The sequence below is a fragment of the Aythya fuligula genome, chromosome 1 (genome assembly GCF_009819795.1).
Source record: "Aythya fuligula isolate bAytFul2 chromosome 1, bAytFul2.pri, whole genome shotgun sequence".
NCBI classification, from domain to species: Eukaryota; Metazoa; Chordata; class Aves; order Anseriformes; family Anatidae; genus Aythya; species Aythya fuligula.
The window spans coordinates 162,816,205-162,839,341 of NC_045559.1; the positions used below are offsets into that span (position 1 = coordinate 162,816,205).

Here is a 23,137-nt window from a genome sequence, read left to right on the forward strand (position 1 = left end):
TTACCCTGTTCAGCATTGGGCTCACGTTTTCCCTAGTATTCCTTTAGTTACTTGTACTTTTGGTCCTTCATATCCCATGCCAGATTCAACTCCAGGTGGGCACTGGCTTTTACACACTCATCCCTGAATGCTCAGGCAGTTTCTTCATTCCTCCTGGGTGACTTGACTCTGCTTTCATCTCTCCTGTTCTTCCTGTGCTTCCTTTTTACGTTTGAATTTTGTCAGGGGCTAATTGTTCCGCCACGTAGGCCTCACGTCACCTTTGCTTGACTTCCTGCGTGTGTGAACAGGCTGTTTTCGAGCTTGGAAGTTGAAAATGAACTCTCCTGCACCCCTTTCTCTGGGAGGCCATACCCCCATGAGATTCTTCAGAGTAAACCTCTGAACAGGCTAAAGTCTGCTCTTATGAAGCCTAGGGTTGTAATTCTGCTTTTGCCTTGCTCCTTTGTCACAGGACTCCAAACTGCAGTGTCTTGGTGTTATTGCAGCCATGACTGCCCCCAACTTTAGTGCACCCAACTGGCTCTTCCTTGTCTGAATGCCAAGTCCAGCAATGTGCCTTGCCTCCTTGACTCCTCAATTGTCTGTGTCACTAAATTACCACCCAGGCACTCTGGAAACCTACTGCGTTGCTTGTTCCCTGCTGTGTCGTCCTTCCAGCAGATAGTAGGATGGTTAACATCCCCCATAAGGATCAAGGCCTGTGAGGTTTCTTGTAGGCCTCACCAACTTTTTCCTGTTCAGGCTGCGTGTAGCTGACACCCAAAATACTGTCATATTGGTCTGCTCTAATCCTGACTGTTAATTTCTCAACTGGCTTTAAGAGTTGTTGAGAACATTGTCAGCTATTTTGTCTCTTGTCTAGATCGTGAAAAGGACAAGGACAATTCACTTGCATTATGCAACAACCATGATAAATGTTCTGGTGAAGTTTGGATGTGGGAAGATAAAGGAAAATCATCAAACTAAATGGTAGAAGTGTGAAAATTGTGTTTGCAACGTCTTTTTAGGTATAAATTAAAAGCTTCCAGACTAAAAGGAGGGAGTACTGAAGTCATTGCATTTTCTGGGCAGTCATTTTATATTGATGCAACTTGGTTTACTCAAAATAATCTTCTCTTCCTTATCTCTCTTACAAATAAGTCTGTAGTATTTTAGCTCTTCAGCAGTGACTTAGGAGTAGTGGTGCTTCTGTGTGCTATTGTGTGACTGTAAAGATAAGGCTTTGAGAAAACTATGACAGTCAGGTGTTGTAATATGTTTATTTAAAAAAGAAAATCACAAAGGCGTTTGGACTTCCTGCAAATCCAGTACCACCCTGATGGTTTGCTGGGTGGAACTTGAGGTAAATAACACTCAGTGCACAAAACAAATCTGAGAAGCAACAGAAGTTTTAAGTTCATCAGTACTATTAAGCCTTGGGGGAAGTGCTCTGTTTGCATTTCCTCAGGTTTTTCAAACAGAGTAAGATCAGTGGTTTTGAGGCAGTCGAGGAGCATCCCCCAAGCAATGCAGCAAATACTGCAAACGCTAGCTAATGCTACTTCTGATTTGAAACCAGATGAGCTAAACATGCTGTTACTTCCTTCCACTAGAGATGCCACAAAGCTGAATGGAAGTTGCAGTTGTGTCATTTAAAAGCCCAGCAATCTGTTGCCACTTTTTTTTTCCTTTTGGTTTGAGACAATTGCTAAATATTTGTGAGTTGAACATTGAGAGTTGAACATCTGTGTGATTTTATGTCTTTGCTTTTATTTTCAGTGGATTTTTCTCTAAAGGCTGTAATAGCACCGCTTACGCATTCTTTGCCACAAACATTTTATTGTCAAGGTCTCCTCATGTTCTTTAGTCGTTTGATTTCCTTTGTGGTCTAAATCAAAACTAGTAATTTAGTCTCAAATGCTAAACAGTTTACAGAAAACCTGCCTAGGTCTTGCTGATAATCAAAGTTTGGTTTGTGTGTGATGCTGATAAACAGAATCAATAGCTGGCTTGAAAGTTAAAAGCCTTTTCTCACTGGAATTAGACTGTTAGCAGGGAGTTTCAGGACCTTTGCACATGACAGTTTACAGCTATTTACAATTGTGAACCAAAATTTAATTAATAATTCAGCTAGAAAATCCAACCGAACCAAGCCATATCAGGTGTTGTTAATCTTCAGCCAGTAGAAGAAACAGGCAGATAATTAATGCTTGTGGTTTTGAACTGGAAATGACTCATAATCTTCTTAATGTTATTTTTCATGAAAATATTTGACCACATATTATCTCTCCTATCTCAGTATTAAACCTCCTGTCACAATGGCATGTAACTGTAGAGCTGTGAATATCATGTATGTCTTTGATATATGCAGGTAAATTGTAAACAGGTGGTATGAATACAGAAACGTCTATAAAGTTAGTGTTGATGGGTGTTTTTGTTTGATTATTTATTTTTAATAATTAATTGCTTACTAGTTCTGAAGTTTCTTTTGAATGCAAGGTGAAATTATACTTCCTGCAAAAAATGTTTGAATTTCAGTATCCTTGAGATTTTGTTTTAAGAAAAGAAAACCAGGAAGAGAAATGCGGATTTTCAGTATGGCTTTTCTATACCCAAGTAGTTTGCATGCAGGACTTTATTTAAGCCTAAAACTTGCAGAAAATAATGACTACAGTAGCGGAGTGACTAGGAAAAGCTTGCATTTGCAGCATCTATAATAGTTGATGTATGAATGTGGGAGGTCACAGCACCACCATTTGGACTCTGAAAGAGGAAATAAACCCATTGCTGATCTTTTCACTCACTAACTGAAGAAGACATTATCTAGGTATTGTTGACAAATGAAATTAGTCCTTAAAATGGCAAAGGTTTTGTCACTTTGGAGATGAACCCAGTCTTAGAGAGGAGAAAAAGGAGGTTTCATTTTGAGGTATTTATTGATAAATACAGCCAATGAGAAAAATAGGCACCAAAATAGGGACAGCTCCTGTGAAATATTTACAAAATGGAAAGGAAAAAGTGCTCGTGATGTTTGCAGATTTTAACAAATTTGGAGACTTTACAAGGCTTTTGGCAGGCAGGATTAAATTTGAAATGTCTTGACAAGTTGAGTTACTGTCCTTTTTTTTTTCTTTAAAAAAAAAAGAATAAAGAGAAAAGCCCTTTTGAAGTTGGCTCTAGTAAGTGCAAATTGTACTGAGCAGTTGTATTGTACTGAAAGGCGTAATTAAATGTACAACTAGGTAAAGAGTAATGCAAGCTCAGTTTGAAGGTTTGCAGGAGAAAGTTTTCATGTTATTATGGGTTCTGTGAAGCTGGCCTGGTAATACCTAGAATACAGTTAGGTGTGACCTTGGAGGCATATGAGGCAATTCTTCCTCCTCTGCTCAACAGTGAATAAATAAGTACTGTCTCAGTTTTAGTCAGTGTGGTTTACATTTGGTATTGGCTAAGAGAGTCCACAATAAATCCGGACTTCTGCACCTGACTTTAGAATAAAAGTTTTATAAGAGGGTATTTGGTCCAGAGAAGATTGAGTGACTACAGTGTTGTGTTTGACAACAGAATAAGGAAGAAGAACTTGTCCAGTATAAATATAACTAAATAGTGAAACAGACTATGGAGGGTGGTTGTGGAAATGCAGACATTAGAGATTATGTGGATTGTTATCCCTCCTTACTTCCTCTTAAATACATTGGGCAGACTCTTATACATTGATCCTTTACCATTGAAGGGACCTTAGGAGGTCATCTAGGTTCTCTTCATAAGCTTTAACATACTGTATTTTTTTCCCCCTCAACTAAATTGCCTCTCTTAACTACCAGGATGATGGTAGTTGTTCCTTTTTATATACAAGACTCAAAATTTATAAGAAAAGTGGTGAAGCGATTTGTTTTTGCAGGAAGTGTCTTGAAGAAGTGTGCGCCACCCTCTGAGTGTTAATAGATGAAGGTGGGAAAGGTGATGAAATGTCTAGTGGGCAGCCTTTTGGGGATACTCTTTGCAGGGTTTCTTTGATCTTGTTTTGTGACTGGTGAGTGTCAATCAAACTTCAGTTTCTAGCTGTTGCCTGCTGGACCACAAGAGGTGTATCCTCTTGAAGTCTGAACACTGTATAGGAGAGAGTTGTAAGAAATATGCTTCTAGTCCCTCAACTATTGTTCAGAACAAAGTTGTTCAAATAACATATCACCCTGATTCTCAGTCTCTTTCCAGTTTGTTCCCTGAAATTGAAACTAGTGATTTTCAGATTCCATAGTTTTATTTCTCCAACTAATCTGAACTGTAAACCATTTGAGTAATGTTTGAGTGGCATAGAAGAATGTTAGTACCTGCTGCTTAAAGTCCAGTCTAGAACAAGCTGTGTGCTGCACAGATAACATCTGCCTGTTTTGCTGAGGGCTCGTAGTCCGAACAGAATAGAGAAACATAGAGTAGGTTAAAATGCATACATCTCAAGCAGAGTTTTTTTGGTGGTGGTGGCAAATGTCTGTGTGTGTGGCGTCTCTTCTACTTTCGTGTCTTTTTTTTTGTTGTTTGTTTGTTTGGTTTTAATTGGATAATAGAGGAGAAAAAGAATGTGATAGGAATGAGGTGTGGGCAGAAGAGGGTTAGAGGAGCGTGTGTTAGCTGGAGCTGTAGTATGAAAAGATGGAAATAAAAAGTCTATAAGTTGAGGGTGGGGAAAGAACACACTGAAGTTTTAAAAGTGGCGTGTTCAAACGTTGTAGTTTCCTTCCATCGCCTGAATGCTCTGCCAAATGGTGCATCTGTGAAGATGTCTTTTTGTATAGGGAGGCTTGAATCTTTATATCTGGGAAAGCCTTTACAAAAGGTGTGTGTCCTGGTGTGAATGTTCTGGTTTTGGTAGGACCAAAACACATGTTCTGGTTCTGATGTAACCAGTTATGAATCATTAAGTATTCTAATTTCTAGCATCGGTATGGTACTAATGGGCTTGTAACAGAAACAGTAAGGTAAAAAGTATGAAATGGAGGGTTGTTCTTTTTTCTTGCCCTAGCAAGTAGTCTGCTTAAAATAAGGAGAATAAAGGTTCTCGATCCAGTGGAGCATTAGGAAAGCACAATTTTAAAGACGTCTGTACACTGAAATTTTGACTGTATTGGTTCGTATTGCTTAGGCGAAAAAGTTTTAGAGGACTTACCACATATTTTTATTTGCTGGTACTGCTGTTTACCATGGGGAAAGGAAGGAATTTAATAATAATTATAATTATGTTTTCTGCTTTTTTTTTTTTCAGGAGTAAGAAACTTTTTAGCAAGAAAAAATTGAAAAGGAAACAGAAGACTAAATTAAAAGTAAAAACACGCAACAAGGTACGTGTGTAACTAACTTCTAAAAGTTCTGACTGAAAAACGAAAGTAATTTCAGTTGAGAGATGTGAGAAAAATAGCAATTCATTTGTTTTGAAAAGATAACAGTCCAGCTTTTTTTTGTCTCTTTACTGCATTCTGTGTGACCATGATACCAATGTTAACCTTTTTATTCCATGCCGAACATTAGTAGCAAATGCAATTGGATATGACCAGTGTTTTGTTTCCCCAATTCCTAAACTGTAAATATAGCTAAGAAACATGTTGGTCTTAAAGTTAAATTTTAAGAGATGCACGTCTAGCCAGGAGTTAGAGACTAGTGCTGTAAAGTTCTGTCCATATTGGCTGAAGGAGAAAGGGAGCAAGCACATAGTGTCTACATAATTCAAAGTTATCCTTGAAAATTCCTCTGCAGTGGAATAGATGATACTTAACAGTTTGTATTAATATTTTCTCCTCTGTTCATATCGCTTTAAACAGCTGGGAGCAGTACGGTGAACTTCATCAAAATGTTTACATGCTTGACTTTTTGCAGAAGCCTAGGCAGAAGTAGCAGTAGTTTGTAATACTGCTTTGCTGTACATGTATTCCTTCTCTATTAGAGAACTATTATTTCTTCATTAAAGGCAGAGTTTTGGAGGGATTTTCATGAAGGTTTACTGTAGGCATGGAGGATTATTCCTAGGTTTCTGCTGTAGTCAATGAGGTGAAAGTAGCTCTTTTCTAGAATGGTTGTGCAGGACGCTACCACTGAACTATCCGGTGAAAGCACTTTCTAGTCAGTTGAATGCCCCTGTAATACAACTAAACTGTAGATTGCATTGGCCATCTTATCCGTCTTTGCCAAACCTCCTGCAGTTATTCTATCTCAAGATGGATGACTTTGGGAGGGTGAAGCAAGCACAATATCTCTTAAGTTTATATTGCCTTTTTGGATACTTACCAGATTGTTCTGCTTATCTCAACTAGTGCAGCTCCAGACCAGGGTATAGAAGAGACTTATCTTCAACATTTCTTCTGTCAGTACTGTACAGTGAAGTGTTTCTAGTTCAAGCTAAATTTTAACCTCTTTTTCTGTCACTGTGAAATTAAAGTTTTTAGCCTTCATCGTTTTTATCAGACCCCCTGTCAACACAGAAAAACAAATTACAAATTAGAAGAGACAGTGCAGAAGGTGGTTAGTCTTTGTGTGTTGTCTGGTGACAGAAACATGTGCTTTTAAAGGAAGGTCACATCTTTGATCACTGTTACTGTATAGAGGGAAACTTGTTTTTGTGGATAGTTGTTCCCTAGTTGAACTACTAGTTAGGAAGCTAAATCCAGAATTACTGTTCCCCACAAGCTTCATAGTCCAGCCTATTTACTGGATATAGTTGCATTGGATAAATGGATTCATAGGATTCTTTTTGAATGGCAAGAGAAGACATGAGCGTAATGATTAGATGTGAAAGGTAAATAAATCAACTAAGGTAAATATTTGTTGCTTTAAACACACTTTTCAATAATATGGCAACATTTTCAATGTCTTCTCTATCACTCGTTGTTTCAACCTCAAGAGGGCATCCCTTTCTAAAAGATGCTTGAATTGTTCAAAGAATTTGTTTAGGTTTTATGCTCTGTGTTACACACAGGTTAGATCAGATGGTTATTTTAGGTTTACCATCTTTAACAACAGATTAACTTTCGTCTCTTAGCTTATAGTCTATTTCCGTCACATCTGAGAATAAACCATTCTTGCAGTTCAAGAGGAAGGAAATAAATTCATGAGAAAATAAGCTATGTCAAGATTTCATCTTTTGGTAGATCAGATTGTTCAGGTGGAAGACAAATGTAAAAGAAACCAAAGGGTTCTGGTTTTCCCAATTCTTTCCTTGCGTGTTCTAGAACATCACAGAGGACTAACTGAGAAGAGCACTTGTGAGTCTGGGCACTCCATTTTATTAAGAAAAACATTTAGGCTGCCTTTCGACCTCTTCTGCATAATGCACCCTTTTTTAGCAGGAGCTGTACATTTACAAGGGCAAATCACACATCAGGCTATGGGTTTCTGTGCTTCATTCTCTCTCCCATAAGGTAGCCTTCTGTCTTTTTTTGGGAAAAAGTAACAAAAATAATTTTTCACCTTGATGTACTAAGGCCATGTTTATGATTCATTACTTACATTGGCTTTGCAATTCCTCAGACTTGCATTTAGATTTCATTATTTAGTAGGCCAGATTTGAATTCTTATTTCTTCAGTATCTCTAAAACTTAAGAGGAAGACTTTTCTAATTTTATCCTAAGTTTATGAAGCATGTGGTCAGCTTTCTTTTTGTTTACCTAACATGTAGAAAGATTTTGTGAGGAATTTAACTAGGTTTATTGACTTTACAGATTCACTATCTATTCCTCTGAAAAAAATGTTTAAGTCCTTCTGACCACTGAAATGACCTTTCATTACTGTTTTCATCACTTTGTGTGGTTTCAGCTGAGATGTCTTCTTTGAAGTTTAATGTTACACATTTTGAAAGAATAGTATTTTGTTTAAAAATACTCTTTTCCAACCAATATTTAATTTCATATGTTTTGACAAAACAGAAGATGTGACAAATATTGTGTATCTCTTAATTTTTACAGTGCATGTTCCATAATATATCTCCATATAAGAGTTGTAGTGATAACAAGTGAAACAACAAAGGTTTCATTTCAAAATGTTGCACTTTTCATTGAAAAGTGTAAATCTGCTTTTTGGTCTTGGAGCTCCATTTTCTTTAGGGCAATGATAATTTCATACTCTGGGAAACCAAATGCTTTGGGAAGGAAAAATGTAAAGCCTGTCTATCATCTTGTCTTCAACTTGGACATCCTAGAAGCTGTGCTTCTGGTCATTCTTAGACTTAGTGAGTGCTTTGGGTTATAATATTAAGTAATTATGTAACTAGAAAGAAAAAAACATTTAGAAATTCAGTGATAGCTGCTTTTTACCTTATCTCTAGTGTTACAAAAAGACATCTCATATATTTGTGGATCCCAGTACACTTAAAAACAAAACATGCTATTTTATTTTTTTTTGTCTTGAAGTAAAGAGTTCCATAGTTAAAGATCATTCTTCATTGAATTCATAGAAGTTTGTTGACATTCTGGTTTAATATGCAACTGTTTTCCTTCACAATGTAGAAGTATTTTCACAGAATCACAGAATAGTTGAGGTTGGAAGGGACCTCTGGAGATCATAGAATCATAGAATCATTAAGGTTGGAAAAGACTTCCAAGATCATCTGGTCCTACCATCCCCTACCACCAATATCACCCACTAAACCCTGTCCCTAAGCTCTAGGTCCAAGTTTTCCTTAGACATCCCCGGGGACACAGTGATACCATCACTTCCCTGGGCAGCCTAACCACACTTTCTGAGAAGAAGCGTCTCCTAATCTCCAACCAGAATCTCCCCTGGCACAACTTATGGCCATTCCCGCTAGTCCTATCACTAGTTACCTGTGAGAAGAGGCTGACCCCCAGCTCCCCACACCTTCCTTTCAGGTAACTGTAAAAGAGCAATAAGGTTTCCCCTGAGCCTCCTCTTCTCCAGACTAAACAACCCCAGTTCCCTCAGCCGCTCCTCACAGGACTTGTGCTCCAGGCCCTTCACCAGCTTCGTAGCCCTTCTCTGGTCACAGATCATCTAGTCCAGCCCCTCTGCCAAGCAGGGTCACCTAGAACACGTTGCACAGGATTGCATCCAGGCAAGTCAGTGAATTTTGTGTCAATGAAATACAGCATCGTTAAAAGAATTGTCCTAACTAAAAATAGACTTTATTACTTCTCCTTGAGAAATGCTAAACTTTTGTGTGCTTGTACATTTACTTTTATTTCAGTCGTCTTTTTTTTCCTCTTAAATGAAAGACAGTAAACTGTTAAAGTCATAGTTTTCCTTCAGTTTTAACTTATTTTTACAACCTAACAGCTTGCTATTCAAAAGAGGATTTATTTAGTAGAGTTAAAAGGCCAATGATTTTAAACTGAGAAAACTAGGTAGTGTATTTCAAGATGATTCTTAAAGGGCATTATTAGGATTGTGACTATATTTGTCAAGTGTCTAACAGATGGACTATAAAGTGCTTCTAGTTTCAAAGAATTTACAATTCTTAGAAACAACGTATTGGGGGGGGAAGTGGAGATACAAGTAAGACATAAACAGCGGGTCTACATCATAGCTAGGAAATTAAGTCTAGTTCTGAGTCATTGTAGTGCTATGCTGTCTGTTCAGATGGAGCAGGGGGTTGTGGAGAACTGTACTGTAGTAAGGTCTGGATAGGAGGTTTTTGTAGCTATAGTTTGTGTACTTCTGTAGAAGAATGAGACACTAAACAGAATGGCGAAGGTGTTTTTACTATTTAAAAGCTAAAGCATTACGTAGGAAACTTTTTAATAGTTGTAAAGTATTGAGAATAAGGAAGGAGTTTTATTTCTGAAAATTAGTCAGCTTATTATTAATAGGCAAGAGAACAGGCATTGGTATTTTATCTAGCACTGTAATGTCTAAAATTATCTGTGCTGTTGAGATGATTTAGTCAACCTATTTCAAAAGAGGTGCTGTAAGCTACAGAGCTACAGAACTCAGATGTGTTCCAGAAGTTAAGTTCTGGAATAAAAGTTAGGCTGAACTGACAAGAAGGAACTGGAAACTCTTCACAGATGTTGTTAATTGTAATGCATGATACTAATCAGATCAGTGGACTTCAGATAGAGATCTGCCAGATAACTCTGGTATTTTTCTTTTCCTGTAACTGTTAAGTAGGAAGTGCATAGTAAATGCACTTTTTTTTTTTTTTTTTAAACCTGGTAGATTCAAGTGAATTAACTGAAAGCTGATGTTGGGTATTTGTCTTATCAGCAGTTGCAAAATCTTAGGGTATGTATATGAATATTTGACATAGAAAAGAGTCATGTTATAACCATTTAGTTTTCTGATGCCAAATTAATTTTAAAGAATATAATTGTTCTGGTTTTGGCTCTGATAGAGTTAATTTTCTTCATAGTGGCTGGTATGGTGCCGTGTTTGGGATTTAGAAGAAAAATAGCGCTGATAACACACAGATGTTTTAGTTGTTGCAGAGCAGTGCTTACACAGAGCCAAGGACTTCCCAGCTTCTCACGCTGCCGTGCCAGCAAGGAGGCTGAGGGTGCAGCTGGAGCTGGGAGGGGACAGAACCAGGACAGCTGGCCCAGGCTGGCCAGAGGGATGTCCCATAGGGTGTGGTGCCTTGCTCAGCCATAAGACCGAGGGGTTTGGCAGGGGTTTGGCAGGGCAGGTGCTGCCCTGGCATGGGCTGGGCATTGATCAGTGGGTGGTGAGCAATTGCACTGTGCATTGCTTGTTCTGCATGTATATTATTATTATTTATTATCCCTTCCTTTTCTGTCCTATTACACTCTTTTTATCTCAACCCACAAGTTTTACTATTTTTTCGTTTTTTTTTTTTCTGATTCTTTTCCCCATCCCCCTGGGTGGGAGTGAGCAAACGGCTGGTGCTTAGCTGCCTGCAGGGTTAAACCACAAGAGAAATAGCTCGTTGTCATTGATACCAATCTCAATCTGTTTTGGCACAGTTTGACACTGGAGTAACACATCATGCTGTATCTTGAATTCTTCCACTTTTTAATATCACGGGTTTTTAACAGCAACTTTATTAATTTCTTTCTGTTCATGTTGAACAAGAACTAAGCTTATCTTGCTTTTCCATCTCTAGTACCAGAAGTTTTGCTGTGCTCAAAAAATATATATCTGTATTTACTTTATTTTTTTAACTATATATATATATATATTATTCTTTTTACATTGCTTTTGTGAATTACTTCTAACACTGACATGGATAACATAAATTAACAGTGTTGGATAAAACAGCCTGCAGAGTAAACCATTGCTTCTTTGTGTCTCAGCTTCTAATAATTTTGTAGTAATAATGAAAAGGAAGGATATGCAAATATATACCAGTGCAGTTAGAATTATACCACAGTCAAAAATAAAAGGAAAATTGTATGAACCACGAAATATCTTGAAGTTATTTTGAGTTTTAAGTTTTGTAACATATGGTGTTAAAATGTTCTGATTTGGAAGGCCTTGTTATTTCTGTTAATAATTAAAACATATGTCCAGGTAAAAATGTATTATGAATCATTGCTGAATTTGACGTTCAAAGTTGTGGCTACCATAGAAAAATAAACCATTCCTTTCAAATATCAGTTCACTGGTTCTCAAACTTCTTTGGTAGTTGAAGGTCCTTTTCCCCACCCTTGTATGTGTATTTCCACTGTGATCTTTTCCATATCACTGTAATCTAATTTGCTTTGTACTACCCTGCCAAACAAATGCATTAATTCACAATACCTGGCCCCTGAAAGAATAAGAAAGAAGGAAAGAAAGAAAAGGCAAAAAGCCTCAATGCTCACCACTTCTGAAGAATTCAACAAGCAAAGAAAATAACCTTGTGAAGTTAGTCATAGCCCTGACTAGCTTAATTGTCCTTCAAATTTTTCCTGCCTTGTTCAAGCAAGGCTGTCCTGCATTCTTAACCTAGGCTTTCCTTCTTTACTTAGTCTTTGTGCCATCTGTCTACACCAGGGTATTATAGGGAATTCCTTACATTTACTCCGTATACCTTAAGTCCAGTTTCTCACACCAGCCTAGTCTTTGGTAGTACGCAACCTAAGAGAAAGTATAACCTGGACTGTTTGTTTTGGTTGTGGATTTTGGTTGTCTTCCGTTTGTCCTATCTCATTTTACAATCTGAAGAAAGGGAGAATAAGGGGCAGAATTTCACAGGCCTTGACATATTTTTTTTTTTTTTGCTCAGTAGTTTGTCCATTAGTTTTTCATTTGTTTTCTAGTTATACGAAATTATTATCCACGGTTCCTGCTGTGGGGAGGTTTTGAACTTGCCATCACGAAACAGTTAACACTATTAAAAATTTCTAATATGCATTTAGCAATCAGATTAAATCTTTATTTCCAGAGAATAAAATTAGCAACCACAATAAATAATGCATTTTAAAATTCAGTAATAATAACAAAACTGATCCTGGTAAGAAGATAAATCCTGAATTCTGCTCGTCATTTGGCTGTGGCACAGGTCTGAACCTTTCTTTAGTCTGCACTGCCTCTGTCCCTTTTCATTTTTTTATCCTGGTGTCCTCATCACAGTATGAGAGAGAGAGACTAAAGCCAGATGGAATATACTGAAATTTCTTCCTTTTCCTCCTTTCTTCCCTGCCTAAAATATGATTCATATCTCAACAGGAAAGTTCAGTCACCAGTTTGAGAACTGTTTGGTCAGCCAAAATTTCTAAGGCTCTGTTAAGATGACTTAAATTTAGCAAAGCTTGAAACTTCTAATAAGCTTCAAAACAGAATTTTCATTTATTTTTTTTTAAATCAACCTTTTTTTCCTTTTTTTTTTTTTCAGACGGAAAACCTAGAGAGTACAGTAACCATACCAGATATAAGATTACATAGCAATCCTTCAGCTTTTAATGTTTACTGCAATGTCCGCCATTGTGTATTGGAGTGGCAAAAAAAGGAAGCATCTGTATCTTTGGCTTCAAAGAACAGCGTGCAGAGTGGGGATTCGGACAGTGATGAAGAAGAGGAATCCAAAGAGCCACCTATTAAACTTCCAAAGGCAAGTATCTCTTTAAAGTGTGCCATGTGTGTGGTTTAAAGTTTGTATGTTATGTCTTCTGAGATTTAGCAGTGTTATGGACAGAACAGTTGCATGTGGAAGCTAAAAGGTCAGTGACATTAAATGTGTTAGAGGTTATGTGTTAGATGGGTATGTGTTAGATTAAGAAGAGACTCTGAAGGGTGGTGCAGTTTTAAAAGAAATGGTGAATTAGAAAAAATAGCATGGAAATTCAGTAAGAGACCTCAATATTCCTTTCTTAAAATATAACATCAAATTACATACTTGGTTACAGTTACTATAGCAGTTATCAAATTGATGAAAACCAGTATTCTTTCAAACTATTCATTTTTTAGCAAAGAAACTATTAAATATCTAAGAGTTCAAGAACTTCTGCTTATTCAACAATGATTTAGATGCTTGTTACAACCGTAAACTTTTAAATAACTATCTAGATAATATTGGATTGTTTAGATACCTATAAAGTAAGAAACTTTTATTATTGCTTTCATTTGCATATATAAATTTGAAAAAGGCATACACTTGAAGCTGTCTCACAACAAGTAGTAAAACTTACAGGCTAACTGTAAATTGATTTGTATTCTGAATAAGTGTCTGTCTTATGCTTTGAGTATAGTGTTCTGTTTTTTATGTATAATGAAAAATATTTAGTTGGGTTTAATTTGTTAAATATAGACAAAGCTTTTGAAGTTTCTAAGGCTTATAATATTACCTAAACCAGTTTCTGAAAGTAATCACTACCTTATTTTAAAGAATACCGATCTCTTCAGTGTTTGACACTGAGGTGAAAGTCATACTCCAAAAACACATAACCAGGATTTCTGCTCTTCCAGGTTCTCAAGTGTTAACTGTTGAAGTTGGTTGGTTGTGTGGTATAGTGATACTTTTTGTTCTGAAAATCCTTCGTTTAATTGAGAAGTTGAAAACATTGTATTTTTATGCAGCGTGAGCTTACTTTAAGATGTTCTGTTGAAATGTCTCTTAATCTGTTCTGTTGAAATGTCTCTTAATCTTAAAAGTGAGGAAATCAGTTTTGTCAAAGTTCTTGTTTAGAATACAGTTTGGAATAAACGTCTCTGTAATGAGATTGAAGGGGAAAAAAAAAAAAAAAAACACACCCGATTTGCTCATTTTCAGATGTTGCCACAATAAAGTTTGTATTTCTGTTATGTTTGGACAGTTTAGCATCTTGCTTTGATACCTTGAAGTTTTGGATTTACAAGAAATACTGGCCTTTGCCTGACTATTTGAAAGAGGGCAGATTCAGTTCTACTGCTCTGATTTGTAATTACTAGAGTTAGAGAGAGGCTTTGTTTGTCAGGGAGAAGAGAGTGGTGTCTTATATTAAACTTAGCATTGGGCTGTGTTTGATCCACAAAAGCCCTGTAGTAAAAGGAGCAAATGCTGGATTAAGGTAGAATTAAGCGATTAAATATTCTTTATTCCTGCAGTGGCATACATTTTACTGTTTTGTTAATGAGCTCAAGCTCATTTAAGCAAAAGTTTAAGCAAAAATGAAAGCATTTTAAGTTGTAACAAAAAGTAGAAGAAAAATAAGTATTCTCTTCAGAAACTCATTCTAAGTCTTTTAATATTCATTTGGAGAATGTTTTACCTGTGTAAGTATTTTTTTATGTATATAATAATATTCAGCATTAATTTTAATGTATGACAATACATATTATTTTGTATTATTAAACAGAAGTGCAGATGTTAGGTAATTATGAGAGGGAAGACAATAGTGTAGATAAGATTTCTGGAATAAATCATTGGACGAAATAATTATGGGTCGTAGTGGTTACATTCAGGACAGTGTTTTGTGTACCCTTTTTAAGGTGAGCTATGCTTTTGATTTTAAGCTTCAAAGTTTTTAGAAAGGGGCGCAGGAGGATGGCTTCATGGAGAGTGTCAGTAAAAGCTGGCAGGCTGTAACACAGAAAGTGAGAACACAGCAGCACTTGTTTTGGCTCAGAAAGCCTTCAGAGAGCTGTGAGAACAAATTTAAGGTGTCTTGAAAAAAACTGTGTGCTTATTCTGTTCTTCACTGTACAGAGTTGGAAGGAGTTGAGATAGATAAAGACTTTTTTTATTTATATGATGTTTGGCTTTTGAGTCCCTTCTGTCGCTCTAGCTCAAATAGTGGATTCTTCACAGCCTAATCTCCTAGGCTGCCTGTTTGCCTTTTCTGTTCAGCTGGAATGGTGCTTTTGGAATGTAAGGAGGAGCCCGGGAGGTGGGATGCCATTGTTTTGTCTCTTCCTAGCTGTAGCAGTGAATCAGCACGAGCTGTAGTTCCCAGTGGTACCTGAGTGAATTTTGTGAAGTAACGTTTGCTGTGCTTTTTCACTGTTTATACTTGGTGTCACCCGGGTCTGCCTGCTGACTTACTTCATAGGAGACCTGAAGGCAAAGAGACCTGTTTTGAGAAGTCTGCCCAATATATCAATGTCAGATACCAAAACAAGAATGTGTGTAGATCAGGATAAATCCCAGTAGAGCTATCCCTAGTTGACGATAAGTTGGTTACTACTGTAGTAGAAGTTCACCAAATTATTTTCTCTGCTGTTTTTCATGCATTAGGTTCCTTGCTTTCTTCAGGTGCTAGACAAGGTCTGTTGTCTGAAGACTGGGAAAAACAGTGACTCAGAGATACCCTTACTTTTCAGTGATATTACTTCTAAAAACATCCTACAGTGTATCTTATTCTTTAGCTTGCAAGATCATAATGACTTCGCATCCTGAAGAACTATCTATGCTGTTATTTTGTTGACAGGTTTTTCTTCCCGTGTAGATTGCATGCATGTCTTTTCCCCCCACTCCTTAGAGTGTATGAAACGTAAGGTGTAATTTGCAGGAAAATTGCTGTTGAAGACTTGATTCAATTTTGTTTCTTTTCTTCCTCCAGAAATCAAGCAAGTGGTAAAATAACTCCTGAAAGACAGGAATTGAAATAGATCGAATGACAGAGAAGACAGCTATAAGGCATCCAGTATATGTTATAGCTGGCTGTCAGACATGAGTGACAGTTCCATTAACAATTTTATTTATTTTCACGTTTCACTCCTCCTTAGATTTGAATCAGGAGTGAATCAGTATTAGATACTCCAAATGTTGGGGCTTTTCCAACATCTTAGCCTCAATGTTGTTTTTTTTTTTTAGTAGAAACACATAGTCAACTTTTGAAGGTATGCTCACCTATTTGTAATGAGGTAGTCCTGCTCACTTTGCTTTCATCTTTGTAATTATTAAAAATACTGACTTTGAGAAGGCAGTGAGTGGAACAGTCGGTAGGGATAAGCATAAATATAATCTCAGAATATTCAGGAATGCTGAAAGGGAGAGTTAAGAGTGGCTGTAACAGGTAACAGTGCTCTTATAGATGTTGTATTAGTTGGCATGAGGTGTGTCTGTGAGAAGTACATATGGAGCTTTACTGACTAGTAACTAACCTCCCTTTTTATTGTCACAAAACAATCTCAGAGGCTTTGGAGAGGAAAGTACTGGTGCTGCCAGTATCAGCTGTCAAGTATACTTCGACTCAAGTAGGGAACTCCAGCTGCAAGCCAATTCTCACTTGCTGGTTCACAGTAATGAGTGATGAAAAAGGGAAGAAATGGTCTGTCAGCTCAAGTATGAACTTAATAGAAATCAGAAGGGGTGAGAGGCAGAGTTGGTCTTATGCTGTCTAAAAATTGAGTTTCCTTATTTTTTCAGGGTGCTGTTACTGTGCTTAGATATGTTCTTTCATATAATCATACTATCTCTGTTTAATATTTACTAGTATGGTTGTGTAGGTGCTTTTTTTATTCTGATTTTTTAAATTACTGTTGTATTCTGTATTACATAGTGTTATTCAAATAACTGTCTTGTTCTGTGAATGTTGGGATATGCCTTTATTGATTAAGCAAGATCTGAAAATATCATATTAACAGATATTCTAAAGTATTTGTACTTTTTTTTTAGATCATTGAAGTTGGATTATGTGAAGTCTTTGAACTGATAAAGGAGACAAGATTTTCCCATCCATCCTTGTGTCTCAGGAGCCTACAAGCCCTACTTAATGTGCTCCAGGGCCAGCAACCAGAAGGCCTGCAATCAGAGCCTCCTGAAGTCCTAGGTATTATCACGTTTTTGTTCCCCCATCTGTTATTGTATTCAGTAGGAAAAAAAAAGTATCTTTTTTTTGTTTGTTTTAATTAATATGGTTGTTCGTGCTCTTAACTTACTGAGTTAATTCTGGAGTGTAAATTCCCTTATGGTGTGTGTAACCAGTAATTCTCAGCAGTAATCTTTTGTAGAACAGAAGTGTTGTCATGTAAAGGTTCATTTAAAAACAAACAAGTCATATTTGTTATTGTGTAATGCAGGGTTTCATTGAAACATAGTAAACCTGACAGTCTTATAAACTGTGATTCATTTGTTTTACTGAATCTATAAAATACTTGGTCTTACTGCAAAGAAGATAATTCTATAGTGAACTTATATTGCAATGTACTGTTGTATTCTACAGCTTAGCTATTTAATGTTGTAATTTAAAAATAAATAATAAGGCTGCTAAACAAATAGAACAGGATAGTGAGAGCAAACTAAAACCATTTTCCCCTGGAGCCTGCTTCTTCCTAGGCACAGTTTCAACCTCAGTTCTTCAGCCTTCTAGCCCTACCCCAAGCAGCACAGGGGAATGAGGAATGGGGTTTGCAGTCAGTTTATAGCACTGTTCCTCCTCACACTGCTGCTGCTCCAGCCTGGGGTCCCTCCCCCAGGATACAAGTCCTGCACAGACTGCTCCAGTGTGGGGTCCTTCCCATGGACCAAAGTTCTTTAAGAACTGCTTCTGCATGAGTCCATTCACGGGCTACAGTCCTTCAGAAATGCGCTGGTTCAGCATGAGTCCCCCACAGGGCTGCAGATGCTGTCAGAAAACCTCCTCCAGGGTGGGCTCCTCTCCATGGGCAGCAGGTCCTGCCAGGAGCCTGCTTCACCAGGGGCCTCTCCACAGGCCACAGGGGAACTTCAGCTCTGACACCTGGAGCACCTCCTGCCCCCCTTCTGTACTGACCTTGGGCTCTGCAGGGCTGGTTCTCTCTCCTCAGTCTCTCAGCTGCTGTTGCACAGCAGTTTTGTTGTTTGTTTTTTTTAAATTTTATTTCCCTTTCTTCAGTCTGCTCTCCCTGGCTCAGCTCTGGCCAGCAGCAGGTCCCTTTTGGAGGTGGCTGGACCTGGGGCAGCTGCTGGGATCTGCTCACAGAGCCCATGTATTATTATATTCATTATTGCCATGTAATCCCAATACAGACAAAAATTAAATTTATTTTCACACCCTGATTGGTACCAATATTCAGCCTTGCATATGATTAAAGTAATTTTCAAGCTTTGATTTGAAATGCTTATTTCTGAAAAATGGGCTGTGCTTCAATATGGGTAATGTTCATAAAGATTAGACAAAGCCTGTGAAAACCTACACATCATCTCAGTGATGAAGTACACTGAATAGGCAGGTAAAGTAAGTCCTCCTGACTTGTCACTTATAGTAGTGTTCCACGGTAACATGAAGACTTAAGGTTTTTCATGTTCTTCCATCCTTGTGATTTTCCAGACTCACCTTTCTCTGGGTGAAATAGAATGTAGAGTTAAGGTTGATTATTATAGCCCTGTTTAAATGGGGGGCAGCCTTTTCTGCATCGAAATAGGGTTAAACTTAATGGCTATGGGAAGATACCATGTAATTTGTAAGTTTAAAATTAATTTCCCATTGGTTGGCAAACTATCTAGTATGATCTTGTGACTTGTCTGTTTAACTGCTGTGTTTATCTGCAGAATCCCTGTTCCAGCTTCTTCTGGAGATAACTGTCCGTAGCACGGGAATGAACGACAGTACCGGACAGTCCTTGACAGCACTTTCCTGCGCTTGCCTCTTCAGTTTGGTAGCCGCATGGGGAGAGACAGGAAGAACGTTGCAAGCAATCTCTGCTATCCTCACCAATAATGGCAGCCATGCATGTCAAACTATTCAGGTTGTGTAATAAAGCTTTTCCATATCTGGAAATTTGTGTAAATGATGTCTACATGAATTCCAAGATGATCTGATATGTAAATTCAGATAATTCTTTTCTCACTGTTTTTAAAATAAGAGTAGGTATTTCATGGTCTCTCTTGAGATGTAGATAGAATAGAAAATGGAACACTTAAAAATAAGCATGTTTTTTAACTCAGTTTTTGTTTTACTGTTTTTAGGTGCCAACCATTTTAAACTCTCTTCAGCGGAGTGTACAGGCAGTTCTGGTGGGCAAAATACAAATCCAGGACTGGTTCAGTAATGGGATAAAGAAGGCAGCCTTGATGCACAAATGGCCATTGAAAGAAATATCTGTAGATGAAGATGACCAGTGCCTGCTTCAGAGCGATGGTTTTTTCCTATATCTCTTATGTAAAGATGGGCTTTACAAAATTGGCTCTGGATATAGTGGGACAGTGAGGGTAATGTTACTTTTTGTCTAATGAATGATAATTAAAATATTATCCTTTAAGATGTCCTGTTTCCATTGAGAATCTTTTGTAACTTAGTTATGATCAGTTTTTACATTTTGTCTATTCTGTTCTACTGATTTCTATGATAATTTTGCAGTATTTTCCTACAGTTTTCACTTCTCAGTATGGCTGAAGATGTTGTTCAGATTATAAATGATTGATTAATTGTATAATTGTGATTCTGATATTTGTTTAACAGTTGGAATTTTCTGATTTCCAGGGCCATATATATAATTCTACATCCCGCATCAAAAACAGAAAGGAGAAGAAGTCTTGGTTAGGCTATGCTCAGGTAGGTGAATGCTCAAAACATAACAAGCACCCTCCCCACCCTTCCAAGAGTAATTTAAGAAGAGAACAGCTTAGAGGAAGTTTACACAGATATACTTTATATATTTGCTTTATATATATTTTGTAAATACTTTATTTACAAAAGTATTTCTTTGGTACTGAGTTTCAAGTTACAGTGGAAGATAAGGAGCATCTAATGGTATAAAAGAGGGAATAATGAAGTGTCAATTATTTGCATTGTCACCAGAAGACTTTCTCCAAGTATGATGGTTCAACATTTATGAATTGTGCAGTGACACTTGATGTCTGTTTCTTTCAGTAAATAAGTTGGTGGATGTAAAAATGCTGTTGCAGCAAAGTGCTATAGCAGATGCTTATAATACCAATTTACAATTTATTTTTTTAAACATTTGCAGTAAAACATAGAAGTGCTCTTTAGGTCATTGAGTGTGGATTGAAGGGTACATAAACCATAAGTAGAAATAATTGTTGATGTTACCCCAGGGAAATGTTACCCCAGGGAAATGTTAACTGTATTTGGATATTTGGATGTGTGTTTTTTTTTTTTTTTTTAGAGTTAGTTTCTGGAATATTGGTAAACTTTTTTTTATACCTTTGCCATTCACTATAGAAAAAGTTTTGGTGTGGGTTTTTGTTTGTTTGTTTGTTTGTTTTTTCAGAATCAAGTTATTACCATTCAGTGCTCTCAAAAAAAAACCACCAAACAACTAAATGAAAGAACACTGAGTTTGCTACATTTTTATACTACCATTTTTATTGTATATTTACTATTAAACAAGTGATCTCATTGCCCGTGTGAAACTAGATATACACCTTGTCATGCTTTTGAAGTGAAATTTTTCATTAGAAATACATATTCTGTTATTACAGATGCCACATATATAATAGCTGATTCTCTTTAGTATTACAACAGATTATCAACATATACTGATACAAATGTGTGAGGATGCATTCATTCAGGAAACTTTTTTATTGGTTTGAAAACAAATAGGATCCATACAGTTTCACTACATACAGTTACATATTTGGACATTGTGCACATAGCTATAAATATATTTAATATTATTCCTTGCATGCTTGTACAGCTGTATGCATTCACACAGTGATTGTGCACAAAGACACTGCTAGTTGGAAAAAAAGTCAGTCTGGTGCTATATTTATAGGAGGATACATAAGTTTCATTTACTGCAAAGTATGTGACCATAAAAGAGGTGAAATGTGCCCACAGTTACATTTCCCTTCAGTTGCTATGTTGAGTCAGCTCAAGTTCAAGTGATTTTTCTTATTTCATGATGCAAGTTGTTTCAGACTAAAGCTTTTCTATCTTTAATGGTCTTTACTTCTTATTTTTCCTAGTTTGTGTTGCTTTTTTGTTTTTCCTTCAGCTTTGATGAATGTATCCAGGAAAATTCAAGTAGTTTAGATGGAAGAAAAAGCGTCGGATGTATTATTCATTCAAGTTAGGTTATCATAACTAGGGTCTGTGACTCTTTGGCAAGTAAAGGTATTTTGAGGTTAGGCCTCAGTGACTACCCTGTGAAATACATCCATTCTTAGAGGGGTAAATCTCCACCTGAGACCGGTCACGCTTCAAGCAAGTGCCAGCCACTGTCAAATCTCATGGTGTGACACTGCCACTGTCAGAATTATCATTTAGTCATTATTCACATTGGTCTCTGGAACCCTCCTATAGGTGAATACTACTTTGCTTGGCCTCAGTCACATCTAATTAATATGTTCATAGGTGCTCTTAAGTAATCCTTTTCCTTTCATGTGGCTGCATTTATAGCAGAAATGTTCTCTAAATGTAAATTCCCTGACTGTGTTCCTACCCTGCTCCTCAGCATCTTTGAAGGGTGCAGTAGGATTTGCAAGATCTAAAAAGACATAGGAGGAAAGTTGCCAGGTGCCTCTCATATGTATATGCACGTTATGTGGAAGTGTGGGCTTATGTAGGCTATCTAGATTAAGGTAAAGCAAAACATATTTTCTGTGTTTATATATGCACTCAAAGTTATAGGTGTAAATAATAAACCTCAAACGTGAGCTTTCAGGTAGGTAAATCTTTTTACTGAGAAACCAACTATAAACTGGTGACTAAATGAAACTTAAACAAAACAAAAAACTAAAAAACCCACATAAGAACAGAGAGAAGATACTGTTTTGCTATGCTAAAGTATACCAAAAGGTGTACAGCATCAATATGCTTGTTGATGTGGGCTGCTGACCATATATGGACTTTTGGGGAGCTGAAGGTATTCTACATGTGGAGAAACTGGAAGGGGCAATCATTAGTCCTGAATATGCCCCTTCACCTAGGTCTGGTTAGGAGATGGGAGGTGAACAATATAACAACTCATTTTATGTAACTTTTTGTGTCATGGCTGCTGTCACCAAAATCCCTACGTACTTTGGGGGAATCTCTTTCATGAAAAGCTTAGAAAGCTCACAAAACAAGATAGTCCCTATTGGAAGTCAAGGTGGTTAGCTAATATTTTTGAAAAATCTTACAGCCTTTTAATATACTTACTCATTAACATTTAGTCTACTATATGGGTCAATATATGTATCTTCTTCCTGGAATTCGTGCAAATCTTTCACTATTTTAGAAAATGGGGACAGTAACATGTTTTTTGCCGTGGCTTTTAACTGTATTTTATACACATATGAAGAACAGATTTACTCCATGTGGCTTCAGAAGCTGTATGTGAGTATCAGCATGTTGATCAGTGTGTGGAAAGTGTGGTGGGTGCCAAATTTCCAGTATTCGTCCAAGAATTTAATTATTGAAAAGAGAGTTGATTATGAAAGTAGAGCACATTTAATGTGAAACGTTTCAAAAAAATTTACACTATGCCTAAAATAATAATCGAATCTCTTTCATTTTTGTCAATGACCTTTGATGTATTTGAGATTATTTTCATACCAATGTATATATTCTTACTTTTACCAGGGCTATTTATTATATAGAGATGCGAACAATCACAGTATGACAGCCATAAGAATAAACCCTGAAACTTTGGAACAAGACGGTACAGTTGCTTTGCCAGGTATGAGCTTCCAGATTTGAGAAGATGGTTATAGTTTACTGTTTACATGTTATATATTTTCAAGTAAGCAGAAGAGAAAGCACAATAGATTTTGAGATAAGAAAAAAAATGCTTTATTGTGGCTCTGATTTGCTGCATTAGACCAGCTTCAGGGTTTTATTCAGAGGTTTTGCATCAACACCAACTACTGGAAGAATACTGTAATTTAAAAAAAAAAAAGTATAGTTATCTCAATTTAAAGACTCCAAGAGTT

At 36.9% G+C, this 23,137-nt stretch overlaps 1 protein-coding gene across 11 annotated transcripts in view; it reads left to right on the top strand.

The window, feature by feature from the left end:
• The window catches only part of MYCBP2 (MYC binding protein 2), a 193,244-nt gene that overhangs the window by 18,636 nt on the left and 151,471 nt on the right, over nucleotides 1-23,137 (top strand). For all 11 annotated transcript variants that reach the window (XM_032183624.1, XM_032183633.1, XM_032183660.1 and 8 more), the window contains exons 2-8: nucleotides 5,243-5,318; nucleotides 12,758-12,973; nucleotides 16,958-17,111; nucleotides 18,812-19,008; nucleotides 19,229-19,471; nucleotides 19,743-19,814; nucleotides 22,788-22,884. In XM_032183624.1, coding sequence (XP_032039515.1) covers nucleotides 5,243-5,318; nucleotides 12,758-12,973; nucleotides 16,958-17,111; nucleotides 18,812-19,008; nucleotides 19,229-19,471; nucleotides 19,743-19,814; nucleotides 22,788-22,884 — 1,055 coding nt within the window. The remainder of the gene's footprint in view (nucleotides 1-5,242; nucleotides 5,319-12,757; nucleotides 12,974-16,957; nucleotides 17,112-18,811; nucleotides 19,009-19,228; nucleotides 19,472-19,742; nucleotides 19,815-22,787; nucleotides 22,885-23,137) is intronic.